This window comes from Micromesistius poutassou (assembly GCF_964030765.1).
Source record: "Micromesistius poutassou genome assembly, chromosome: 20".
NCBI lineage: Eukaryota > Metazoa > Chordata > Actinopteri > Gadiformes > Gadidae > Micromesistius > Micromesistius poutassou.
In genome coordinates, this window is record NC_140290.1 from 4920186 (window position 1) to 4946076 (window position 25891).

The 25891-nt window shown below is 47.5% G+C and overlaps 2 protein-coding genes across 4 annotated transcripts; both read left to right on the forward strand.

The window, feature by feature from the left end:
• Positions 1-439: 439 nt before the first annotated feature.
• Positions 440-11712, forward strand: trim46b (tripartite motif containing 46b; the record flags this gene model as incomplete). 2 transcript variants are annotated; one of them, XM_084484359.1, is made up of 12 exons in its annotated part: positions 440-496; positions 3240-3528; positions 4224-4374; positions 5308-5506; positions 6026-6172; positions 6729-6824; positions 7146-7399; positions 8578-8699; positions 9019-9357; positions 10776-11005; positions 11091-11158; positions 11265-11712. In XM_084484359.1, 12 exons carry the CDS (start codon positions 440-442, stop codon positions 11710-11712), a joined length of 2400 nt encoding a protein of 799 aa, XP_084340485.1. The 2 variants fall into 2 exon arrangements, with proteins under 2 accessions (XP_084340485.1, XP_084340486.1); XM_084484360.1 differs by lacking the exon at positions 440-496 and having other exon boundaries at positions 3246-3528; positions 4227-4374.
• A 10727-nt stretch (positions 11713-22439) lies between these two features.
• On the forward strand, positions 22440-23828 carry dpm3 (dolichyl-phosphate mannosyltransferase subunit 3, regulatory). Of its 2 annotated transcripts, none has more exons than XM_084484368.1 (2): positions 22440-22477; positions 22908-23828. In XM_084484368.1, exon 2 carries the CDS (start codon positions 22952-22954, stop codon positions 23228-23230), a length of 279 nt encoding a protein of 92 aa, XP_084340494.1. In that variant the 5' UTR covers positions 22440-22477; positions 22908-22951; the 3' UTR covers positions 23231-23828. The 2 variants fall into 2 exon arrangements, with proteins under 2 accessions (XP_084340494.1, XP_084340495.1); XM_084484369.1 differs by having other exon boundaries at positions 22468-22580.
• Positions 23829-25891: the final 2063 nt, after the last annotated feature.

The window sequence follows — 25891 nt, forward strand, 5'->3', positions numbered from 1 at the left end:
AATAATAAAATGCCTCACACAAACATACACAGCTCTTTTTTCTTCAAAAGCATCTCATAAACCCTAAAGATACTACCGTGTGACTGCTATAAGGTGGATATGAGCGGCAGGCAGGTTGGGGGGCGGGGCCTAAACCAAGACGCCTCATTCGTCGGCGTGTAATAGAGCTTGGATTCTTTTCTGGTGTAATTCGTAAACCAACGCGCCTATATGTTTTTTTGTTCCTCGGATCTCATAGGCAGCTATATCGAGGGCATACACGGACGGCCTTCCATTCGAGACAGAATAAGCACACTCCTGCAAAAAATGTCTGTGTCCTACAACATTTGGAAAATCCAGCGGATGAAACACATGGGATAGAGGAGGAGAGCCCACTGAGGCACGTTCAGATGCTGACGGCTCGACGCGACACCGGCGGTGGCTTCTATCGTTTTCTAAGATGGCAGAGTCGGATATTAAAGCGGTCACACAGATGGATGCTTGGGTTCGCATGAGTGTGAGTAGACCTAATGCATAAGTATAAGGTTTTAAGTGCATTGCGTAGGGTATTGTGTGGGTTGTCATGTATAGTAGTCATTTTGCCAGAAGCCTCTTTGACCTGAGCACTCGACAGGTTTGAAGGCTCGTCTCCATCTTCAAGGGACCTGTTCCTCGCAGACCCCTTTCAACATGGTCTTATTGAAAGCTAAATTGATTGCGATAATATAACTTGACACAATAACAGGTTAAAATCCAAGAGCTTACGTTTGGTGAAAATATGGAAGCGAATATCATAGCAAATCCCCAGGCCTTTGAAAAGAAACCAAAGAACCTGAAAGGTGAATTTTTGAGAATGTAGGCTAACAATGATGGGTCTGTGAAAAATAAAATTGAAGAGGTGATGGGTTATTGTTTCCATGGAGACAAGAAGCGGCCACACCAAAAGGGATGCTGCGGTCTTTAGACCGTTGAGAAACACGACTATAATTCACTGCAACCCAATTCACCACGCACATTACCACCAATATTTGAAATTACTTTTAGTGCAGTTAAATGGTGCATGCGTTAACCATGCAGTGGCCCGATCGCGTGCCTATAGGCCTACTACTCTATCCTCACGTTCACTTGCAAAGGCTGGGATGCGGTGTAGAGCATCTTTTTTTAGACCCTCCCATCTTTTAAAGGAGCGTATAGCCCTCTCGGTGCGCCGATGCATCCGTATGCTCCCACCATCATGGCGCCCAGGTTCCAGGTGAAGGTAGGATGTGCTGTCGCAACGCGTGTTTAGCTTGCAGCTACAACACCCACAGCACAGCACCGCGGGTTACCTTTGGGCTTTTAAGGAAAATCAGTGGGTATGTGTTGCCCTATAATAGGTGTATGGGACCGGTTGCGATAGAAAAAAAAAAAAGAGCCATGAGGAAACAGGCCGTAGCCTAGTTGACATTGGGAACTGACAGACGTCGGTGGCGGATAGGGGGGAATATGATTCTTATTTGCCGTAATTGTATGAACTACTTGAGATGTTGAGATGTTGTTCTTGTCAGGCGTGATCAACATTATTGAATTGTTAACGATCTTTGGCTGTGACAATATGGCTATAGCTAATGTCTGCAGTAGAGACCCAGTATGTATATCTATTACAAATGTATTTTATCTTGATGCTCCAACATGCATTTTTCACAAATGTCAATGTTAAGATAGGCAAGCACCTCACTTGCAAAAACAATAAAAATACATTTAATCACAGGTCTGTTTTAAGACACGTGGACGATGACATGTCAGTCCAATTTTTCTCACACTACCGATCACCTCATCGAAAAATGCCGTCTGCAGCATACCCCAGGCAGCGATGCCGGTTAACTCTGTCAGCTGCAATGCCAGGGAAAACGCCGCAAGTCACGTGGTCCACAAGATTCCTCAGCAGTCGTTTTTTTTTTCTCCATCATAGGCGTTCTGTCGAGGGATATCCCATCAGGCCAATACAGGCTGGCTGTGTTTTAAGTGACACACCTCTTTCAGATGAAGGGTGTGTCGGATGGTAGAATGCAGATGCGAGGCTATTGGAGAACGCTGGAAGCCTAGATAAGACCTTCATTACCATTTTACATCCAGGCCGGCCGTCCGTTTGTCCCACTCCACCTCCTCCTCACTGGTTAATCTCTGTCCTGCCATTGTAGCAATCTAGAGCACTGTGTGCGGCAGGGGTCGTGGTGTGTAGCAACAGCGGCCTAACCGTGTTGCTTCTGTGGTACAGCATCCTCGGACCTCGGATCTTTGATCATATCCATTGTTATCTTAAGAAGGGCATCTAAAAAACGACGGCCAGTCCTCATGTCAACCGGCACTGCGTCTCTTCTCCTTTTAAACGGTTGTCCTGTAGTGCTCACTAAAGTAACTTTTTTTTGTTGAGTAAAGTTGCCCAGCAACACAGATGGTTACTATTAACTCAGGGGGTGTGCTAGTGTTTTCTACCTCTTTATATGCACCAATCAAGTGGGGTGTTATGGTTTGTTACCTCTTTAATATAAATCAATCAATCTTTAACACTGTTTCTAGGACGTTAGAGAGACGTGGCTAGAGAGAGATTGAAGAGGGACGAATGGAGACTGTCACTTTTTATCTGCAGCCACACAGCGGTGCTCGGCTCTCATTGGTTCATTCTGCAGTCATTCACGTCACCCTCTAGTGAACCTCTGCAATGCACTGCAAGACCCCGCCCAGACACATCTACTCAAGCTTAAAAAAAGATCCCCTTTTTAGAGTTCAATCATCCCTGATTGCTCAGTGAACGTGGGACTATTGAGAAACTACACACAACTGACCAATCCATCAGGTTGAGCAATTAGGGTTAATGATCTCGTAGTGTACAGAAGGCATATCATTGGATACAAAAAAACGCAGATCATGCAATCCTGTAGAGTGGCATTAAGTGGCTTGGTGCTTTAAAACATCACTTGTTTTTAAGGCTGAATGTCATCTCTTGTGCAGTGCTACTGCAAGCACCTGTGTCTACTAAACTATCACCTGTGTGCTGACGAGTCACCTGTATCCGGGAGGAGGAGACTTATCCATGTTATAGTAAATACTTACACTATTAGAGAGACAGTCTTTCCCCTGTTCAGACCCTCCAGAATGAGTCTTTTAATTCTTATTATTTTCTTTTTTTAAATTCCCAGCACACTTCCACACCCCCACCCTCCTCACAGGCCGTGTATACAACCAACCTAACCCTGTCGCGTGTGTCTCTGTCCCCCAAGTCCAACATGAAGAGCATGGAGCAGGAGCTGCACTGCCCCGTGTGCAAGGAGATCGTCAAGCAGCCCGTGGTGCTCCCCTGCCAGCACAGCGTCTGCCTGATGTGCGCCTCCGAGGTGCTGGTGGCCAGCGGCTACCCGCCCCCGGAGCTCCCCCCGGAGCCCAACTCCCCCGCCACCACGCCCAACACCCGCTCGCCCCGACAGGCCCGCAGACCCCTGCCCAAGGCCGAGCTGCGGCCCATCGACAGGCTGCTCCGGGCAGGTGCGGATGGAGGCGCTCCGTGGGGGCGTGGGGGGGGCGGGGGGGCGTGGTGGAGGGTCCATGTGGCGGTGTTATAATGAGGAAATGCTACTCTAGCTTCACTTGTCAAAGTACACGCTATAGTAAGCCAAAGGGAACCCGGTAAACACAGGGAATGCAATTTTGGTTGCAGATTTGTTTGTCGTGGTTCCTAAAGGCTGCGCGTGGTTCCTGTTGGTTACTGATGACCAACGATGTCGCTCACCAAGTTTGAGCCAATCCTAACCTAGCAATCGCAGTTACGTTTGTTGTCGCCCCGCTTCTGTACCTGCTGAGTAATGTTACTCTCTTTTTCTTAATTAATAATAATAATTATTATTATTAATAATATAAGATAGGTGTACTAGTAATCCCAGCTGGGAAATGAGGGTCTCAAGGAAAATACAGCATCGTACTATGATTTAAATATAAAATATAGAGAATATATATAGAGAAAATATATCTGTCTACACAATAACAGTAATAAAGATGTGAATGCAAGAAGTAATTATAAACCTGAGTCAATTGAGGGAGATGATTGACAGAATAGGCGATGCTATTACAGGCGTAGATTATGCATAATTTCGGTCACGCAAGCATTGAATAATCACTCAATATGGCTTGACCGTAGCGCACAGAATAATGGCCTTTTCATCGGTGTACCCGGGAACCCACCTGTGGTTCCTCCGCGGGTTCTCTTCCAGGAGTGGGAACGTATCCCGGGCGCCGGCGTAAAGACGGCCCTCCCCTGGTTATGATGTTCCCCTGCGTCCCCTGTGGGAAAGACGTGGAGCTGGGGGAGAAGGGACTGGCAGACTGCCTCCGTAACCTGACTCTGGAACGCATCGTGGAGAGGTACGCACATGCACAACCTAGACACACACACACACACACACACACACACACACACACACACACACATAGACACACACATGCACAAACACACACAGATGTTAGTTAATAATCACGATGAACCATCCGTTTCTATTTCATGGGAATGTCAAATTTCAATATACTTTATTGTCCATGATTAATGATTGTCACACAAACACCACAGACGTATACACACATACACCCTTGTTGTGGTTCCGCAAAATGGGATCATACTAGCACACACACACACACACACACACACACACACACACACACACACACTAGCACACACACTAGCACAAAGAACACATACTGCAGATGTCCTATATACTGCATGTATGCATGCTGGGATATGGCCAGTCAGTGGAACTTTATTGAGCACAATAAAAGAAGCAGGACGCGTGTTGCTTCCAACCACGGGCCGTGATTAATCAGCCGGAGCTGCGCTGTCGAGGAATGCAGCACAGCGCTCGCTGCAACATGGCTAGAGTAGCCGATGTTGCACTTTCACTGGATTGCAGTCCAGCGGCTTACGGTTAACACATGGTTAACGCACTTACTGTCAACACGCTGTGAAAACGCTTTTTTTTGGTACTGGTGCTATTCTTGGTCCTTATGTCTAGAACCCCAAGTCACACACTCTTTCGCTCGCTCGCTCTCTTGCTCTCTGGATATACCTCTCTCTCTGTCGGTCTCTCTCTCTGTCTCTGTCCATTTGTGTCTCTCCCTTTGGATATTCGTCTGTCTGTCTGCCTGCCTGCCTGCCTGTCTGTCTCTCTCTCTGTCTCTTTGTCTCTACGTCTCTGTCCGTTTGTGTCACTCTCCCCTTTGGATATTCGTCTATCTGTGTCTCTTTTCTCGGTGTCTCTGTCTCTTCTCCCCTCCACCTGTTGTCTCTGTGCTGTGCTCTCTCAGGTACAGACACACAGTGAACCTGGGCAGCGTGGCGGTGATGTGCCAGTTCTGCAAACCGCCCCAGTCCCTGGAGGCGACCAAGGGCTGTGCGGACTGCAGAGCCAGCTTCTGCAATGAATGTTTTAAGCTGTACCACCCGTGGGGGACGCCCCGCGCCCAGCACGAACACGTCCAGCCCACGCTCAACTTCAGACCCAAGGTCCCGCACCCTTCCCTCTAAATATATTATATGCTCATTCATTTCTTAGTGAGTAAATCAGTTCATATATATATAGATAAAGACAAAGATACAGAGACAGAGTGAGCGTGAGAGAGAGAGCAGCAGCTCACGTAGGAAAGGTAGGTAAGGTAATACAATAATAATTGTTCCTGCAACACTGGCACAGTTATGCCAGTAATATGACAAAGAAGCCTGTGTACAACATGTGTTTAAAGCTACAAAGAAACCCTTGCCCTGACTGCTCCGACCACTACCATGTCGGTCCAATCAGGAGTGAGCCTATGGGAGGGAGCAAGGTGCTGTACGAACCATTCCTCCAATCAGGGAAGGAGGCCGGGGCACCTTTTGGAAGGTCCATCACCGACACAAAAGGGCCACTGACAACATGGCTCGGACCAGTGCCACCACACTCACACCCTTTCCCCTGCAGAGGATACACTTTCTATGCAGTGTTGTTGTTCTGTAATCACGCCACTGGCTATGTGTTCATGCACCCAGGTGCTGACCTGCCCGGAGCATGACCAGGAGAAGCTGCAGTTCTACTGTCGCTCCTGCCAGCGCCTGCTGTGCTCGCTGTGCAAGCTGCGGCGCGTCCACGCGGGCCACAAAGTTCTGCCCGTGGCCCATGCATACCAGGCACTCAAGGTACTAATACCCTCGGTTGAGGGTATTAAAGGGAACGTGTAAGGAAAATGTCAATTCAATGTCAATGACACTGGTGATTCAAAATGGGTGGGGGTTGATCATGTTGCGGTCTCACGTCTTTTAAGTCTACTGCCCCTATTGGCTGTGAAGCTAGGTGGGTAGCCATAAGTGTACATTCAAACAGCCACGTGCTGGCTTACAGCGACTACTTTTCGAACTTCGAGGATGTACAAACAGTGTTTGAAACGACACCCCAGTCTTTCCAAGACTTGGAAGCTATATTAGCTGACTTTTTTAGATAATGTAGTCCACTTTTTATCAAATGAACGAGGTAAAAAGAAATGGTCCTCAATCTCTGAGGAATAGTGCGATGACGCCATCTTTATCCAACTGTCTCTGCCCGAGTCTACGTTGTCGGATCAGTGTGGAAGTTCCCAAAGTCCTGACTCAGAAATAGTACTCTGCTGTTACTGTACTCTTACTGTTTTACTGTTACTCTGCTAAGTCTCCTAACCCCATGGTGTGTCTGTTGTGTGTCTGTGTTTATTTTTTACAGGAGAAGATCACCAAGGAGATGAACTACATTCTGTCCAATCAGGAGACCGTTCTCACCCAGATAACCCAGCTAGAGAGTGCCATCACTCAGACAGAGGTTTGCACATATTTAGATAATATTTCTATAAAGTATATGTTGTTTTCGTTGTAATACATTGTTGATCGATGGCCACTGTTGCTAATGCTGCATGAGGTACGTTTCATAGGTTTTCATAGCTTTTCTACAGTAGCTATTTACTCCATTGAAAAATATCTAGACTAGAACGGGAAAGTTTGTGGAGTATCAAACGTGGCCATCAACCAGTCAATCAATCAATTATCATGGTATTATTTTGACCAACAATATTGCAACACTACAGCATCATCCCTCTCTCTCTCTCTCTCTCTCTCTCTCTCTCCCCCCCCCCCCCACCCCCAGGTGAACAGCGTGTCCGCCAGGGAGCAGTTGGCCCAGAGCATCCGGGACCTGACGGCGTCGCTGGCCGAGCGCCACTCCTCCCTGACGCAGGCGCTGGAGGGGGCGCGCCAGCGGCGGGGGGAGGCGCTGGCGGGCCAGGTGACGGAGAGGCGGGGCCTGATGGAGCACGCGGGCCTCATGGCCTTCACCCAGGAGATGCTGAAGGAGACGGACCCGCCCAGCTTCGTGCAGGCCGCTCGTCAAACTCACAACAGGTCAGGCCCCGCCCCCTTAACTCCGCTAGCGCCCCACACACACACACCTCGTTGTGTCAATCGTAAAGTTGGAGAATGTAGACTGTTCTTTAATTTAGGGGCGGGGCTCTATTGCTGTTCGATCTCTTTTCAACCTCAAGCCACTCCCACTCGCAATAAGCAGATTTAGGGGCGTGTTGCCAGTTGTAGTTGTATGATTGGTGTAACCTGGGGCCCGGAAATGGCCAATAACATGGAGTGAAGTTATTCCATAGAGGGCAATTTTAGTCCATCTGAAAAAAAATTCAAAACTATGTAACCCACTACCCTAATACATTTTTATCTAAAGTAAATAGATAATCCGGTGAGCAGCCGATAAGGTTATGCTTTCAATAGCAGCGTTTAACCTAGATAGAGGGCGGTGTCTACTGCAAACCAATGTAAAAGTGGTGTTCTAGTTTAATACAGGGTTTAAAAACCTGCATTGCGTTCAGTTTTACTTGCAGCTATCACTTTTGTGTGGAATGTGATCTTCCACACCCTTTTGCTTTCACAGATCCAATTCACTTTTCATGGTGACTGTCTAGCAGGTTGTAGAAGCATGAACTGTAACCTATCAGTTTGTTTTTGAGCATAAGTGATGGGTGCATGGGGAAAATGACGTAGTACAGGGAGGAAAATAGGCTGAATATAGATTGGAGTGTGTCTTTATAATTCCTATTCTCCCTTCCACGCTGTTTCCACACATGTACACAATGAAAGGACAAATGCATACTGAACATCTTGCAAACCACTGGTTACACAAACTACTGTTATGTATCAGACCTTACTTCACAAAAGCATTTAATGGTGTACAATAAGAGAGTGGAAGGATGACGGGAGTCTATGGTGCGCATGTGAATAGCACACTTAATTATACTGTATTATATTGTCCCCTATCCCTCCTTGTCTGTACCTTTCTATGGAGCAGTGGCATTAATTGAATGGCCACAAGATGGAGCCAAAAGACCTGCTTTTGAAGAACGAATAGCACAAAAGCTATTGCATTGTCTTTATGGCAATGTAACCATTAAGAAAAGCCTAGCTCAAAAGCACTCAGAATAAAGAAATATTTTAAAAAAGCACGCTCTACCTTCACCAAGCTCGCGTCTCTTGGTCTGTTTTCTAAGAGCTCTCTGCCCTGTCTCCTTCTGCGCCAGACTGAGCAAAGCCATCGAGAACCTCCAGTGCTTCCAGTTGGCTGCTGACCCATCCTTCAGACACTTCCAGTTGGACGTCTCCAAAGAGCTGAAACTCCTCACCGAGCTGCACTTCATACAAGGTGAAGAAGAAGGAAGAGGCTCAAATTAGACCGCATGATGCACCGGTTTGATCCATTTTCCCCGCCACCAAATAAGGTTGAAAGAGGGCGTGGCTGTAAGGACTGAAATATTTGACGTAACGATTCAGTAGATCTATTCACATACCATTATAGGATAAAGAATTGATTGCACAAATTCAATTCAGCCTAAAAATCTCCACCAATTTCCACCAAAGCCACCTGCAGTAAAGCCTTCACAACAAAAGACAGACAGACAGACAGACAGACACCAGTCATCCCAATCTGTGCCCTCCCCCCCCCCCCCCCCCGCCACACACAGCTCCTCTGGCCCCTGTCATCGACACCCAGCGCACCCTGGCCTACGACCAGCTCTTCCTGTGCTGGCGGCTGCCCCAGGAGTCCACCCCCGCCTGGCACTACTCGGTGGAGTACCGCCGTCGGGGGGTGGTGCCGGGGGGCGGCTCTCGGGGCGGCTTCCGCGGCGGGCTGGCGGCGGCGCGCTGGGGCTGGCAGCGGCAGGACGAGGTGGGCAGCGCCAGCGCGGTCATCGACCGGCTGGAGATGGACAGCGTGTACGTGCTGCGCGTGCGCGGCTGCAACAAGGCGGGCTACGGCGAGTACAGCGAGGAGGTGTACCTGCACACCCCGCCGGCGCCAGGTGGGGACGAGCGCCGTGGTTGTGGTTGTTGTTGCTGTTGCTGTTGTTGTTGTTGTTAGTAAAAGGTGGGCGGGAGATCAAGAGGTCACGCTGTACAATGGGAGTGGGACGCCGATCCAGGCTGCTAACATGTACGTACGTTAGATAGATGTAGATGTTAGGGGTTGAATGGTCGCAGAGTTCGCGGTTCGGTTCGTATCACAGGTTTTGGGGTCACGGTTTTGGGTTTCGGTACGTTGTTGGTTAAGCAGGGGATAACACAAGTGCCTTTAAAGAAAAGTATATAATTAAAGATTGAGTTTTATTTTCATCATCTTATTTATGAATTTGAATTGGATTTACCGGGTCAACTAAGTCATTAACAAATCAGTGGCCAATATTTAGTGAAATCATTTCTGCTAATTGCAATTTTTTTAATAGATCACCAGGAAGCATTAGATCAGTGACGCTTAATAATTCATTCCTCTTTTTTCCATCTGCCCATTCTCATCTTTTTCTTCTCTCCATCAATCCATCCCTCCCCCCTCTCTCTCTCTCTCTCTCTCTACTCTGTGTTCTGACCCACCCCCATCCCTCATCCTCAACATTCATCGATCTCCATCCCTCTCTCTTCCTCACACCATCTGGTTTCATCTGGGCCTTCTCCATCACAGCCGTCACCCCACACTCTCCTCCACCTTCTCGCTGCCAACCAACATGCCTTCTTCTGAACGTAAGCAGTGCGGTGCATCCATCCTTCCTTGTTTTCCTTTGTTATCCTTTTTTTACCATTCAAACCGCTCCTGCTGGCAAGGTTTTTGACTGACTCGTTAAGACCTCCATCTTGGACAACAACATGGATCCCCGTTCCAGATCCAGGGTTGTTGTTGCTGTCCAGCCCTGAGCTGTAGTCCTGCCGGTGTACCTTGTGTCTCCCCTGGGATGGCCCTCTCTTGTGTGTTGTTTGGGTTGACTCCTGGTCCTCTTGGTTAACGCCCTGTATTCGCTCCCGGTATGACGGTGTGGTCCTCCTCATGCTTCTTTATAGACGGATGTCTGTGTTTCCTCTCCTTAACGGGTGACACAGAGACCGATTACGCCAAGGTTCCTTATCTCCCCCTCCTCTCCGCCGTCAGGGGAGAAGATGCATGTCGGCGTTCTGTCTCTCCCCCCTTCCCCCCCCCCCCCCCACCTTCTTTCCTCTCCTCCCCTCCCTTCCCTTTGCCTCAATGTTTTTATGTTTAGCGCCCTCTCCCCGCTCCCGTTCGTCTTCCTTTATCCTTCTGTTGCTCCGATCGCTCCAAGCCTCTATTGATAAGTATCCTTTTTTATGAATGCCCGCCCCCCCCCAAACCGTCCTTCCGCTGTCTTTCTCTCCTTGATCGCCCTTTTTTCGTTCTCCCCTTTCCTCCCTTCCCTACCTCTCGTCCACTTCTCAGTGCTGAACTTCTACCTGGACTCCCGCTGGGGTCTCCATGCCGACCGGCTTGTCGTCAGCAAGGAGCAGCGCTGTGCCCGCAGCGTTCCCGGACTCTCCCTCCTGCAGGCTGCCGACCTGGCCCTCACTTCCTGTCACCTGACCTCCGACCTGCTGGTGGGGGACGTGGCCATCACACAGGGCCGACACTACTGGGCGTGCTCAGTGGAGCCAGGGTCTTACCTGGTCAAGGCAAGGCAAATATAGTATCCATTTGATCGTTTGATGATTTGATTTGAAGCTTTGTTCTTTAACCACTGATGTGACTGTTGAACAGGTGGGAGTCGGACTGGAATCAAAGTTACAGGAGTGGTTCCATCTCCCCCAGGATATGGCCAGTCCTCGGTAAGCCCCCCCCCCTTTTTAAAGCGCTCGCCGTCAGACGCAATGGGAAAGGCGACGAGCGGAGATGATTGTAGAGGTGTCCCTCTTTGTCTCTCGCCCTCTGCAGCTACGACCCCGACAGCGGCCACGACAGCGGAGCAGAGGACGCGCTGGACTCGGCCCCTCCCTTCTGCTTCCTCACCATGGGCATGGGCAAAATCTACCTCCCCCAAAACAGCGGCCACCACCACAGTCACCATAGCAACAGTGCCCGGGACCCCGTCGCCAACGGCCCCAGCCACTCGGCGCCAGCGGGCGTCACCTACCCTCTGCCCCCCCGGCTGGGCGTGTGCCTTGACTTTGAGAAAGGTCGGGTCACCTTCTACGACGCCCACTCCCTCCGGCCTCTGTGGGAGGGGCACGTGGACTGCTCCGGCCCCGTGTGTCCCGCCTTCTGTTTCATTGGTGGAGGAGCGCTGCAACTGCAGGAGCTGGTGGCCAATCGCAACGCGGACCCGACGCCCGTTCGACGGGTGACCATACAACCACGAGGCACGAATCTGAATAGTAACTGACGACGATTATGAGGCGGCTGTATTGGCCCTTTAAAAAAAAAAAGGTATTTGTGAAGTATTTACTCAGCTAGAGCGAAGAAACAAACAAACAAAAAAAAGGTAGACATCTCAGCGATTTTGTTTTGTATTTCATTTGTATATGAGAACCTTTCTATAGTGACAAATATGCAAATGTAATTACGTTTCTTACATTCTTACATTTTTTGCAGGACCTAATTGCTTGGGTAGTGGCTGGCACATTATAAACTCGCCTGTATATCAGTTCTGAATTTGACGCTTGCACTTATAGCTATGCGATATTGTATACATTTATAGTAAATAATGCATATATGTAGATAGAGCAAAAAAAACATCTTATTTTCTTCACCTGTTTTCCCACTAACTCTGTCATTTAGTCCAGATTACACTTTAAGATACCGTTGTTTCTCTTAAAACTTCATATTTTCAGCCAAACGCTGTCCCCTGGAATGTTATTTTGACGTTCTACAATCCCAACCAAAGTCAAAAGGTCTGATTGTTCTTTGTTATTTCCATGTATTTATTTATTTTTTTTAACTTATTTTTTCTGGGCTGTGAAATGCTTTCGTGATTGACTAGCGTAGTAGATTAGAGGTAGAAAGGAACAATGAGGCAATACTGTAATTAGACGGTTATATATGTAATTAGACCATTCTAATTATACCTCTGCTACATCGCTAATCACTGGTTGCTAGCTAATGGCTCTGTTTATGCATTTCTATGTTGCATTTCCAAATACATAAATTGTCGCGTGTGTGTGAGTATGAGTTGTTGGGTTGTGTGCAAGTTTGTGTGTTTTGAGTTGATGTGTGCACTTAAAGTCTATACGCACTTATGTGTGTTTTGTCAAATGGTAACACATACTGATTCTCTGGTGGATGTTTTCACTCAAAAGTTGTTCTGAATTATCGGAGGACACTTTTGATTAGTTTTAACATGGCTTGATTGTAAAATGAGCAGTGCTTCTAAGAAATGATTAGCAAATTTGATTATCTCACCTGCTGGCAGAATGTTTGCAAAACAAAATAAATTAAATAAAAGAACACAGAATTATGTTTAATTTCATTAAAAATATTTGTTTTTATTTTGATGTATTTTTTAAATTGTTGATTATGTTTAATCTAACATGAGGATTTCATTTACATTTCTATGTAAGGTGAAGTACCCACCAAGGCCACTAGAATGCGGTAAGGATTTGCTAAAGCCCGTAGAATAGTCTCAGACTCGACCCACACACTTTCGACAGACTAGGCAATGGCATACAGCTCGCATATGTGGAGCACACTGTGTCTTGTGAACTGCACAACAGTTGTGTTTTCCATTTGATTCCTAAACAAAGAATAGTTGTGGCATTGGAGCATGTAAAAGAAACCAACAGATTTTCTTTTGAAATGTCTTTCTCTATATAACAACCTAAACGTGACGATGATAAGAATCTTCCAACATAAGCCACAACCTGACAAGCCCGTGTGAAGCTGGCTTGTGGTCCAATCGCTTGAACAGCATTCCTGTAATATTTACAATAGTTCCTAAAACAGTCCCACCACATCCACATTCATTGAATGGCCCATCCATGAATAAAAAAACTTTATTTGGTAATATAGTCATGCAACCTCCACACAGAATACACCTACAAGTGGGAATAAAATAAAGGCCATCTGCTTGTGATACAGATATTAACACCTTACACGTGTGGGGGCTTAGCATTCCTTATGTAGATGTAATGTCAAATGCTCAGGATTACTTTTTACGAGCTTCGATATGAAAATCCACACGTGTGTTTAATTGGACCCACGTTCAACCAAACCTCTGGATGCTGCTTGGCAACTCTTCCAAGGAGGGGAAAGAGAAAGAATCCAATCGAAAGAATTCATTCAGAAACCGTCTCAACGTGGGCCAAGGTACTTTAAGAGAAATATACAGGGCCCTCCATCTCGGATGCTCTGTGATTTAGAGCCCTGTAGTTGAGAATGACTACAGTATGTAGGCTACACACACACACACACACACACACACACACACACACACACACACACAACCCCTCTGCTACCCCTCTGCTACCCCTCTTGGTCCAAATCTGTAACAGATTGGTGTGGTCCGACTGTATGTACGCAGCCACAACACCACATGTAGGGGTCCTCATAATCCTCCCCTCAGCGCATTAATAGCACAGCGTGGGCATTCTTCTAAAGACCTGGCGGGATTTATACAGATCCATAATCTCTGCCATAATCATTCAGTAGTGTGGCCCAAGAGGAGAGACAGAGCGTATAGGGGAAACAGGGTCAGGGGTGGTGTGCGCGTGCGTGTGTGTGTATAGGGGGTTATTATTTCAATATATTAAATCATGAAGAATCTGCTGTGTGTGCTTGTCACGGATATGTGTGTATGTTTGCATGTGTGTGTGTGTGTGTGTGTGTGTGTGTGTGTGTGTGTGTGTGTGTATGTGTGTATGTTTGCATGTGTGTGTGTGTGTGTGTGTGTGTGTGTGTGTGTGTTGCATTGTGTGCATGTGGGTGTTCGTGTGTGTGCCATCTGGAGCACTCATGGATGGTGGTCGTTGCACCATAGTCTGCTGGAATCCTGCAACCCCAAATGTCTTTAAATACCATCAGCTCCACCACACGTTTAAAAAAGGCAGCATTTGTTTGCCGTGTCCCACCCGAGGTCTGTCTATAGCCTGAACTCCAATGCGTTGTTTATGGAAGACCGGCTTAATACAGATCCATGGAGTCCAAACATTTACAGCCCATCTTTGTGATGGAGCACTACAGCTGGAATGATGTGCAGTTGGTTGGGGTGGGTGTGGGTGGAAATGAACAGACGATTAATGGGGTACGGGGTTGCTGAAATGTGTTGTGTTGGACAAGGGCTTGAGTTGAGGGTTTGATCAAGCACCACCCACGGACTGGAGACACATTAAGCACTCCCCGTCGAACAAATGCACGAGGCCACAATCATATTCCAACGGAACAGGATTAATCCCTTCACGGATACCCTCCCCGTGGCATACCATATTAATTATGTATTACGCACACACACATGCACGCACACACACACACACACACAAACTCCTTCCAATGCATTTTCTCGAACTCATAATCTATATCGGCCAGGCCCAATGTTATATTTACAGCGTGGCCTTGGTCCCCTTCACCCCGCCTACGTCACCCTCCTGCTTTAATAATACATATTCCTCCCGCTGTTATCGCATTTAAACATAGATGGATCAAAAGCAGAGAAGTGAGGGGGGGGAAATCAGCTAAATGTGAGCTAAGAGGATTTGAAGGCAGTGGTGCAGCCATCTCCCTTAGCTTTGGTAAATGAGGGGTGACAGCCAATGCTAGCCGGAGCACATATGGTGAAACACTGTAACCCAGCACACCGCGGGGGCCAGCAGAGCAGCTCAGGGGTAATTCACTTTAGCATTTACACTCGCATGGCGGCCAGTTCTGTTTTTGTATTAGATTTGTGTATTGCTTTGTGCAGGCCTCATCACACATGAGCCTTTTTTTTTTTTATCAGGGGCGGGGTGCGCGGGGTGGGGCATGAAACAGATCATATCACAAAATAAAATGAAGATGCCTGAAGACAAGAGTGTCGTTTGATTTATGGGGGTCGGGGGAGGGGTAATGTAGAAGATGAGGATGATGATGATGATGATTACAATGAAAAATGCATTTCATCCACTCGGATAAAATGGAAGTAAGGGCACTGCAGACGGAGCAAAATACGGCGAGAAGATTTACCTGTCAATTAAACAGGAAATGTGGAAAAGCGTTGTACCGTGGTGATCCTCCACAACCTTTGTGATGTAACCTGAGCCGAAAAACCCAGCCCAGTGGTTTTAACAGGTTTATAAAAAAAACGACCACGGAGAGAGGGTGTGTGAGAGCGTAGCTCGGCAGGCCATCTCTTCACACCGTCTTTTATCAAACTTTACGAACAAAACCCAGACCACGGGGTGTAACTTCGACGTAGCTGTAGCTTCAGATACCTTCCTCTTGACACGGCGGCTTGTAACTCCTAACACCGAGGCTGTTACGGTTCTATATAAAACCCAGTCCCAGAGTGTGGAGCGGCGTGGCGTGGCTAAACGCAGCCCGCGGCGGCGGCGGCGGCGCGGGAACAGGTGCGCCACCGTCGTCTCACAAGCTGGGGCCCAAAAAAACAGCGTCTCCTCCAGGGCCGAGCGGCATGTTTAACGACTGATAGTTGTTGATATCTGGGCTGTAAGTCTGTCAAGGATTGAGACCGGCCCTGAGAAGCCGGCGCACATTCAGAGTGGATTTCCACCTCGGTTAAATGTGCTGAGTCTGACACCCCACATCACCCCCCAAACCCCCCCCCACCCCCCTTCCTCTAACCTGCGCTGTAAAACTTCTTGATCCTTGAAAGGTAAAAGCCAGGGCAGGGGGGTTTTTGGACGTCATTCGGGGGGAACGGTAAACCACACATGCTTGCTGGTCGGTCGGCCGTCCGTGGGGGGGGTGGGGGGGCGGGGGGGGGGGCCAGCTGTGCACACATCGCTGGCCACACATCAGGGCCCCCGCGCGTATGCAGGAGCCCGAGATGAACGCTCATGCATGGGGGGAGGAAGACGGGAAGAAAAACACGCAAAAGGCACAAAAGAGAGAGAGAGAGAGAGAGAGAGAGAGAGAGAGGGAGAGAGGCGAAGAAAGAGAGAGAGAGAGGCGAAGAAACACTGATGAAGGGGGGAGGTGGAGGTGGCTATGTGGAGACGGTGAAAACGGGACCCCCAGGCTGATTCTGTCGGTGGTATGGGAAAAGGAGAAGTGAGAACTATTCCCACCAGCTCTCCCTCCCTCTCTGAAGTCCCGGGACGCCTGCTAGAGACTCCTCTGTAACTTTGTCGCTACTTGACCCCTCCCCTCTGGACAAACCCCCCTCCCCTCCCTCATCACTCCTTACCTTTCAAATGTTGACCGAGTGAGCGGGTTAAATGTCGGCAGGTGCCGGGGGGAGGGGCCAGGGGTGAAGTGGTCGAGGTCAGGAGGTTGAAGAGGGGGGGGGGCGGCTGCGGTGGGGGGAGGAGGTGTGGGCGTGGCCGCTAGGACAATATGGCCAGTGTCCAGAGCCTGAGTGCGAGACAAGACCAGACAGACTGGTGACGTCAAACCCCACGTCAACAGGAAAGGACCCCTGGCTGTGTCTCTGTCTGCCGGTCTCTCTGCTTGTCTGTCTGCATGACTCTCTGCTTGTCTGTCTGTATGTCTCTGCCTGTCTGTCTGCATGTCTCTGCCTGTCTGTCTGCATGTCTCTGCCTATCTGTCTGCATGTCTCTGCCTGTCTGTCTGTATGTCTCTGCCTGTCTGTCTGTATGTGTCTGCCTGTCTATGTGTCTTTTTGTTTGCCTGCATGTCTCTCTGCTTGTCTGCATGTAAGTCTCTGTCTTTCAGTCTGCATGTCTCTGCCTGTCTTTATGTCTCTCGGCCTTTCTGTATTTCTGTCTGTTTATCTCTGTGCATGTCTGTCTCTCTGCCTGTCTGTCATTCTGACTATCTCTCGATCAGTTATAATTACCTATTGGTCGCTACACAGCCTTAATCTCAGAATCGTCAATTTTACACATTTCCAATATAAGTTTTCACAGAATTACCCTTTTGATCCACGACTGAAGTAATTCAATCTGTAAATGTCCTATTTTACTAAGCACTAAGCTGGGCATTGTAATGTACGGCCAGACCAAATGTATCAGATAACGAAAGGCATCCGATTCAATGTTTTATGTATTCATAACCAGTATAACGACTGATGCACAGTGTGTGCCCTGAAATGATTTGTTACGGTACCAAACCTGACAGATTTGGATCAGATAAAAAAAGAAGAAAATATTTGTGGTTCAGATATATAACCAGTTGTTCACTAATGTAAACCATGTTCAGACAGACATGATGGAACTGTAAGCGTCCTTGACTTTGTAGGGCCTTCAGACATCAGTCCTAGACGTGAGACCTAATTACCCCGACCCAGACTGGATATTGTTCACATAATGAACAACATTGCAGACATCCGGTGTGCAGTCAATATCAGTCGGCCCAACTCAGGCCTCTTCATGAGATCATTTCTACCATGTAGCCATGTTTCAGCCATGAAAGTCTACCTAATGAGGGCCTTAGTCGCTCCAAAAGCGCAGCCTCCCTATTCGTCAATAAACTCAGATCAATAGGCTGTGTGATCTTCCCGTTCGACATATTGACACGGAAGGCGGACAGACCAGAGACCTCTTATGCTACAGCGGCTACAACCCGCGTTACACTGATACACCATAGTGGCTAATTGGGTTACGTTTGAACGCAGCAGCAGCTGACGCTGATACGCCACAACATGCTAGTAGTAGTAAGCTCCCGAGAGGGGATTAATTGGAAACAGTGTAGCAGCACAAACAGTGCCACGACTACCACCAGACTAATGGACAGTGTTCTGTCCCGCTCCGGGATTTCATGTAAACTGTGGATGAGCTCGGCATAATTGTCTTGTTGTGTTGTTGTTTTTACGACCCCGGACCACGCAGTTCCGCATCATCGGACTCGTGGGGGTCACGTACCGTACCGTACCACACACACACACACACACACACACACACACACACACACACACACACACACCGACTGACCCACATTCCTCCACAATCAGTATCAGAATCAAACCCCCCCCCCCCACACACACACACACACACACACACACACACACATGACCGGCCTATCGGAGGCCAAGAGGAAACTGTGCGGTCCAATTTTGAAATAGCCTGCGGTGGGTGAAGCTAGTAAGCATATGCCAATTACCCCACTATCAATAATGGGGATACGAAAGGACAGTGTGTTCCAGCACAAAGCCCTGCAGAGCGTACTGAGAGGAGCTGGCACGGGGGGCCGGGCGGGAGGCAGGCGGGGGGGGGGGGGGGGGGGGGGGCGGAGGGGGGTGTAGTCATCACCTCGTGTGTGTCTGTACGTCTGAGGCTTGTTCCTCAATGACGGGCTAACATTCACTGACCAGAAGAATGCATGAGTGTGCAGCCAGTTGAGCTACAGGGGGGCGGGGAGGGGGGGGGGGGCGGCCGGAGGAGGTCGGGGGAGAAATTATACACCCATGAATTTAATCGGCGGCGACGTTCGATAAAGGTCAGCAAACAACAAAAGGGTTACCGCGGAGAACATCGCCAGGCCACATGACGAGATCCACGACGACAGCAGAGAGAGACAGGGGTGGAGAGAGAACCCGAGTTGAGAGGGGTTAGCGGGGGGTGGGAGGTGGAGGGGAGAGAGGAGGTTTGGGGGGAAAGGGTGGGGGGGGGGGAAGAGATAAAATCGAGGATGAAAGAGACCCATTCCCCCCCCCTGTGTCATCGTGCCCCTCTACACACAGCTGGGCTGTGACATCTGAAACAGGTGTGTGTCTCTTGTCGACGGGGGCCAGGGGGGACGGGGGGGGGGACAAGTGGTCTCCTCACAAGGTCTCAAGCGGTCACACTTGGCCCTTCGTTGACCCCCCACCCCCTCCCACCCACACCCCCAAGGGTATTTTCTATAAGTAGTACACACCCTGTAACTCAGCAACTGTGAGGGCCGCCCCCCCCTCAACATACACACACAAGATTTTAACACCAGGTCTTGTCGTTCTGGTGGAGATGTATATGAACCCCCCGCCCCCCCGCCCCCCCCCCCTTTATTTTTAACAATCTGGGAACCCTTCCAGAGCCCTGCTGCTGTTTGGAGTAATATGCCCTCTGATAAGAGCTGACAACGGGGACCAGGCGCTTACGATGCGTGGCGTTTAGTGCATCATCGCCTCCGCTGCCCGGGGGTGGAGGGGCCCCCCCTTGGCCCACAGTCAGGCGGGGAGGGGGGGGCGGGAGGGAAACTATGCATGGTGACGCGGTGGTACAGGCCAACACAAACATAAAAACATGGAGACACACACAAGCAGACAGTGGGACCGGCCAACGGGAGGGCAGAGGCACGCTTGAAAGCAAACTCTCTCACACACACACACACACACACACACACACACACGCACACACACACGCACTTTAATGTCTCCAGCCCAGGAAACAGAGGGTTCCTGTTTTTGAGCACAAGCTCTATTGTTATCCTAAACAGTTTTTGTTTCCGTCTCTTTATTATGTAGTCTCTCTCTCTCTCTCTCTTTCCCGCCCACCCTCCCTCTCCCTCCCTCCCCTCCCTCTATCTATCTCTCTCTCATAACACACAATGAATATCTGGCCAAATGTTATCTTCTATATTCATAATAATAATAATAATACATCAGAAACAAAAAAAAACACTTATCAGGACACTACACTCTCAACACAAATGTTGACATAGCTGCAGAGAGATAGAGCCAACACACACTCCTCTTCCACAACCACGCCTTCCAGTGTTATCTCCATCTCCTCCTATCCCCTCCCTGTCTGGAGCCACGGAGAGGAGTCTCTCTTCCATCACTCTTTTTTCCTGTTTCGTCCAGCCAGCGCCTCCCTGTCTTCCTTTTTGCCTGCTCTATCCCTCCGTCTGCCTCCATCCAATCTGTGCCATGTTCTCCTACCATCTGCGCTACGCTACTCACTCCATCTTTGCCGTGGGAACCGGAGAGGAGCTGTCAAATCTCACTCTCTCTCTCTCTCTCTCTCTCTCTATCTATCAGTCTGTCTGTGTGTCTGTCTGTGTGTCTGACAAAGCCATGCAGACAGAGGTGTTGGGTGGGTCTGAACAAGCCACCTGAGAGGATCTCTCTCTCTCTCTCTCTCTCTCTCTCTCTCTCTCTCTCTCTCTCTCTCTCTCTCTCTCTCTCTCTCTCTCTCTCTCTCTCTCTCGACAGAGGTGTTGGGTGTGGGGGGGGGGGGGGGGGGCTGGGGGGTTACATAAAGTCTGGACAAGCCGCAGCTGGGGGCCTAATGCGCCACCGCGGTTCGAGGTTTGCTCGGGGGCTGCACCTGCTCAATCCCTCTGGTTTCCCCCGTCTAACCAAAGCGCCTGCTGCCCTGTCTGCCGCCCCTCGTCCTCCTCGGCCTGCGTGTGCTTTCAGACGCTCGTTTCAGACACACGTGCATTGTGTCCTAACCTTTTACTCTTTATTTTATATTCTTTTTTTTCTCTCTCTCTCTCTCTCTCTCCCCGCCTGTCACGATTCAACAGCTGCCAATTCGTATTGCAATCGTATGTTCCACTGAAGTACACCATCGCCCTGTCCCTGTCTGCAGCTATATGTTACCCCTGCTCCACGTGTCCTTTCTTGGAGTTGGATAACGTTTGCCTTGTGCGTCGCGTCGACCTTTTTCCTTTAGCACGCAATAGCTCACTTTCTTTTCAATGGCTCTCTCGCTCTCTCTCCTGCTCCCTCTCTCGCTCTCTCTCTCTCCCTCTGTGTTCCAAGGCCGCTCGCCCGTTGCAGACCGCTGGGTTGAGTCTGCCAGGTTCACAGCTGGAGCGCACGTTTCCTGAGCTCTGGGACGGAACACGGAGCCAGAGGAGAGGCTGAGAAACGCCAGCTCGCCCGTTCCCACTGAACCTCCCGTACACACGCACACACAAACACACACACAAACGCACTCAAGAGGGTTCCTTCAGGTTGACGCAACAAGGCTCTACACTGCACACACACACACACACACACACACACACACACACACAAACACACACACACACGAACATGCAGGCACACAGGCACGCATGTGCACCCACACACGCACACACACACACACACACACCGTGCTGTAGCCGATGACGATGGCATAACGACCCGCCTCAAGTCGAAGCCCGCATTCACACCTGTATGCAAATTAGATGAAACATGTATAGGCTGACGGTGGTGATGGTTTAGTATATACATTATGGTCAAAGTTAGCGTGTTTTATTGCCAAAGTTCCATGTGATAAACATGGAACTTTGGAACTACTATGTGTGGTAAACACACATAGTAGTATTGTTCTAAATATTATCAAGCCATTCTAGATATTAATTTATTGTTGTTGTTTTTTAAGATATGTGCTCAGTTCTACATTCACACACTCAACACAAGGACTCAAGAGTCAACACTTTCAAAAGCACACACATCATTAACACTCTTGACACCAGTATAGGCAAATATATCATTCACAATATACCAGGAATAACTCTCCAATTTCTTTCTCCAAAAGAATGTTAATGATTTCACTACACTTGAATGGCTCCCAGGGGCCGGCTGAGTGTGCAGTGTTTATATCGCACTTCTAACTGTAATGGTTTGCTCTCTTAGCTGCCTGATAGTCACTTCCATGTTCACTCCACCGAGTTAATAGATGTGACCCTAAGAGACCTACTGATAATTAGATCTCAATTTCCCCAAATATACTTGTAGCAACTGTAGCATTCCAAGCATTATTGTGACATTTATAGAAGATAGTCATTAGCTAGCTGTAATAGCAACACAATTGTCTAAATGGTTATCTTCACTAATGGAAAAGTTGGGGTTAATTATGTGTTAACGCTATGCAACGAGAGGAGGGCTTGTTTGGCAACAGGGATATTTCTGTTTGTTACTTTTATAAGAATACCAGTAATAATAGTCCTTTATATGGGAGTAACAAAGTAAAAAAAGGCAAATCTGGAGAAAGAAAGACAGACAGAGAGACGCACACACAAACAGGAACCAACTAAACTTAAATGCCAACCAAACTACAATTCCCACAAAGCGTCATTGGACTGACGTCATATTTGTGCGCAAAGCTGAGCTGGCTTTTCTAAAGAAGGTAAAGCAGCTTCTTCATCTTTATGATACAATAATACTGCGTTATGTTGCAATGTGGTGTTATCCGATACATGTCATTGAGCTTTAAAAGAGACGCTGAATAAGTAAGTTACCAGTTTATATTGCAAGCTCGGATCGGTCTGTGTTTTTAGCTAAAGGTATGCTAACTAAATTAGCCAATTCTTCGATAAGTTATTAACAGTTTGTAAGTCTGTTGGTCTGCACGTAGTGATTTTACTCATATTGTTCTGACGATCTTCAAATAACTATCATGTATTTCGAACAAATAAACCCCTTGAGGTATCTCGCTTCCCTTTGGCGAACTAAACAACCCAATTCATGAGGTCGAACAGTTATTCACTTTGAAATGTTTGCTGTGGATGCTCTTGCTGTGATGGTGTGAATCAACCATATTATCCCTCATCCTCCAGGCTTCATCCCACTCCCCGACGTCCTTCGCGAAACATCCAACATCATGACCAAGCTTTTGGAGTGGGTGTTCGGCGTATCGGTAATAGGCGCAGCCTGGGCATTTGTCACGTTCGACATCCTGAAGATGAGCATCCCTCGGACTTACAGGGAGGTCGCCTGGCCCATGCCCCTGTACCTGCTGGTCACGTTCGGCTGCTACTCCCTGGCCACGGTGGGATACAGAGTGGCCACGTTCAACGACTGTGACGACGCAGCAAAGGAACTACAGGCGCAGATCAAAGAAGCCAGAGAGGACTTGAGAAAAAAAGGATTGAAGTTCTGAATAAAAGTAGATATACTTTTGAAACATTGGAAGAGAAAGTGTGAGAATTGACATTTCGCTCTTGCAGACCACTATAACACAAATATCTAATTTATAAAGTGAGCAGTCATTAAGTCAACGTGTGCATGCATACGATTGATTTGTAAATGCGATCAGCAATTTGTAAGTCATTGTTTCAACGTTTAAGAGACTGAAAACGTAGCTAGTGTGTGCTATGCTGGCCCATTTACTTTTAAACAGATATGAAAACATTCTTTAATGTGTTGCAGTGCAACTTTTACTTCTGTGACAACAGCAATCTCTAATACAATGCATCCGGAAGAGTCTACAGTACCAAATACTATTTAACTCCTAGAGAATGCTTGAAGTGGATAAAGTGGTCCATGCAGCTATCTTTCCATTGTCTGTTAATGGACTTTTAAGGTTATGCTATGTGACTTGACCTAAATGGAGCTGGTTTTCTGTAGTCCTCCTTGTATGTTTGTGTGGGACTTGTAGTTTGACGTTAGTATGTATGAATGGAGGCATGCATTGGAGGAGCAGCTGGTCTCAGCCAGGGTTTCTATCCACCCATAACTGTTTTCTAATAAACATCAAAACACAATCATATCCCTCCTTCCTTCTACTCTACAGCTTTTTATCTTTAGACTTTCGGACAAAGAAAAATGTCTTGTTTCTTGGCAAGTGCACTTCCTTGTGTCAGCCTTAGAGGCTGCTTATGCTCATTTTCAGGGATTCCTGCTGTGTGGAAACAAAGCACAGCCTGGCCTATGGGATCATTATAGAGTTTCAAAAGCTCCCATAACTAAAGAACAAATGCAAAAGAGCTGGCAGCTCTCAGCTTGCTAGCACTGCCTGTTGTGCTAGTTTGGCTTCAGCCCATATTGCTCTGCAACGTCAACCCCTTTCCCACACACACACAAATCTATGCAAGCTGTTGCAATAGCATACTAGTTAAGAAAGTGCTTCATCAGTAACAAGCTTGGCACTTCCACCAAATGTTGGTTGGTAGGCAGTTGCACTCTGGCTCAGCTACGTGTAAAATGGGCAATTACGTTTCATTGAACACACTCGTCAAATCTGATTTGGGAGATCCATCTGGTCATTCAGTTAGTAGGGAGTATTATTGCAGCAAAGAGAATTAACCGTAAATTTGGACAACCTATATTGTACCACCATATATGGGCATTGTCAGGAGTTGGTTATCTCAGCCGCCAAAATATTTGTAAAGATGTAGTATATTGCTGCTATAGCGATACTATTAGATATAGACTACATCTTTTTGTGATTGTTTAAGCCTGACCATACATTCAATGCAAGAGGCAAGTAGCAGAGTTTCACTATACCATACATATACATATATATACATACACATATACTCTCCTTAGAAAAAAAGCCATGGAGCTTTGCATTTAAATGGTCTAATGAAAGATTCAGTGCTTTTCGGTTCTTATGGTGCAGCAGGGCAACATTTGAATAGTCCTTTTGCCTTTTGCCTTTGCTGTATGTTACTAGGAAATGTACTAACATTGAAAATGTACCATTGTAAGGTTTGATTGGAAAAGTTTGGTGACATTGGTATTGAGGACATTCAAAGTCTCAATCAGTGGGCCTCATCTCTATTGAGGCCATTCAACAACTTGTGCAGGAAAACTAGCCAAATAAATGCTGTCTCCTTTGCAGAAAGACCTTGAATACCCGTCAAGATAACATAGCCTGTACCATCCACACAGAACCTCAATACAAAACATCCTTTGCAGGCATGTCACTGTGTAAGAGTGAACATCAAAACTGACATGAAACAGCCGTCAGTGTAGAGTAGTCACAATCATTCAGAAATATCAACCATCTTGACTTTGTAGCTGACCTTCAATTGAAAGTACGCTGCACATACATCGTTTCTCAGAAAACTCAAGACGCATCTTAGAAATCCAATCTGTGGTACTTACTTAAAGTTCCATTGTTTCTACATTTAAAATCTTTGTGTGCATGAATCATTCAGTACATGGATGAATAATATAAATGTGTTAATTAATTAGGCATTCTGTACTACATTGTCCGGTCCGACAAACGGTTGAAGAACAGTGCTTTTAAATAAATAATTTACCAAAGTCTATTTGGTGTTGGTCTTTTGCAATGGAGGCAGATGTCAATGAGAGAAGTTATGGAACAACAGAATATGGCTGCCTGACACACAAGGACAAACAAGACATAATGAGTCACAGAGAGGCAGAGACCAAGAAAGAAAGAGTTTTAGGTTTGAGACACACCATTGGAGGAGCAAACGTTCACATCGGAAAGGATCCAAGACTAAAATGATAGGTTATCATTTGTCTCCACAGAAAGGTTTTTCCCACCCACACATTTCATTGCAAAACCTCACAGCTACAGAGATGGAAAGGCAGGAGAAGTCTTCCACCAAACAGTCAAGGTTAAAGTATTTAAGATAAATTGAAGATATAGATCCACAGAAGTCTGACTACAAGTACATGATTAAACAAGCAACATTATTTAAAAACTATTACTAATACAAACAGGCTACAATACGATAGAAAGCCAGCAAAAAAAATGGACCCTTAAAAAATGAATAAATGTTCTCTTTAGAGCTCCTTCATAACAAACTATTTTGGTGCCCTTTGGCTCAACTCTTCCTGGTGTTGG

Excerpts from the sequence above, each read along its gene's own strand:
- dpm3 (XM_084484368.1), top strand. The coding sequence starts at position 22,952 with ATGACCAAGCTTTTGGAGTGGGTGTTCGGCGTATCGGTAATAGGCGCA.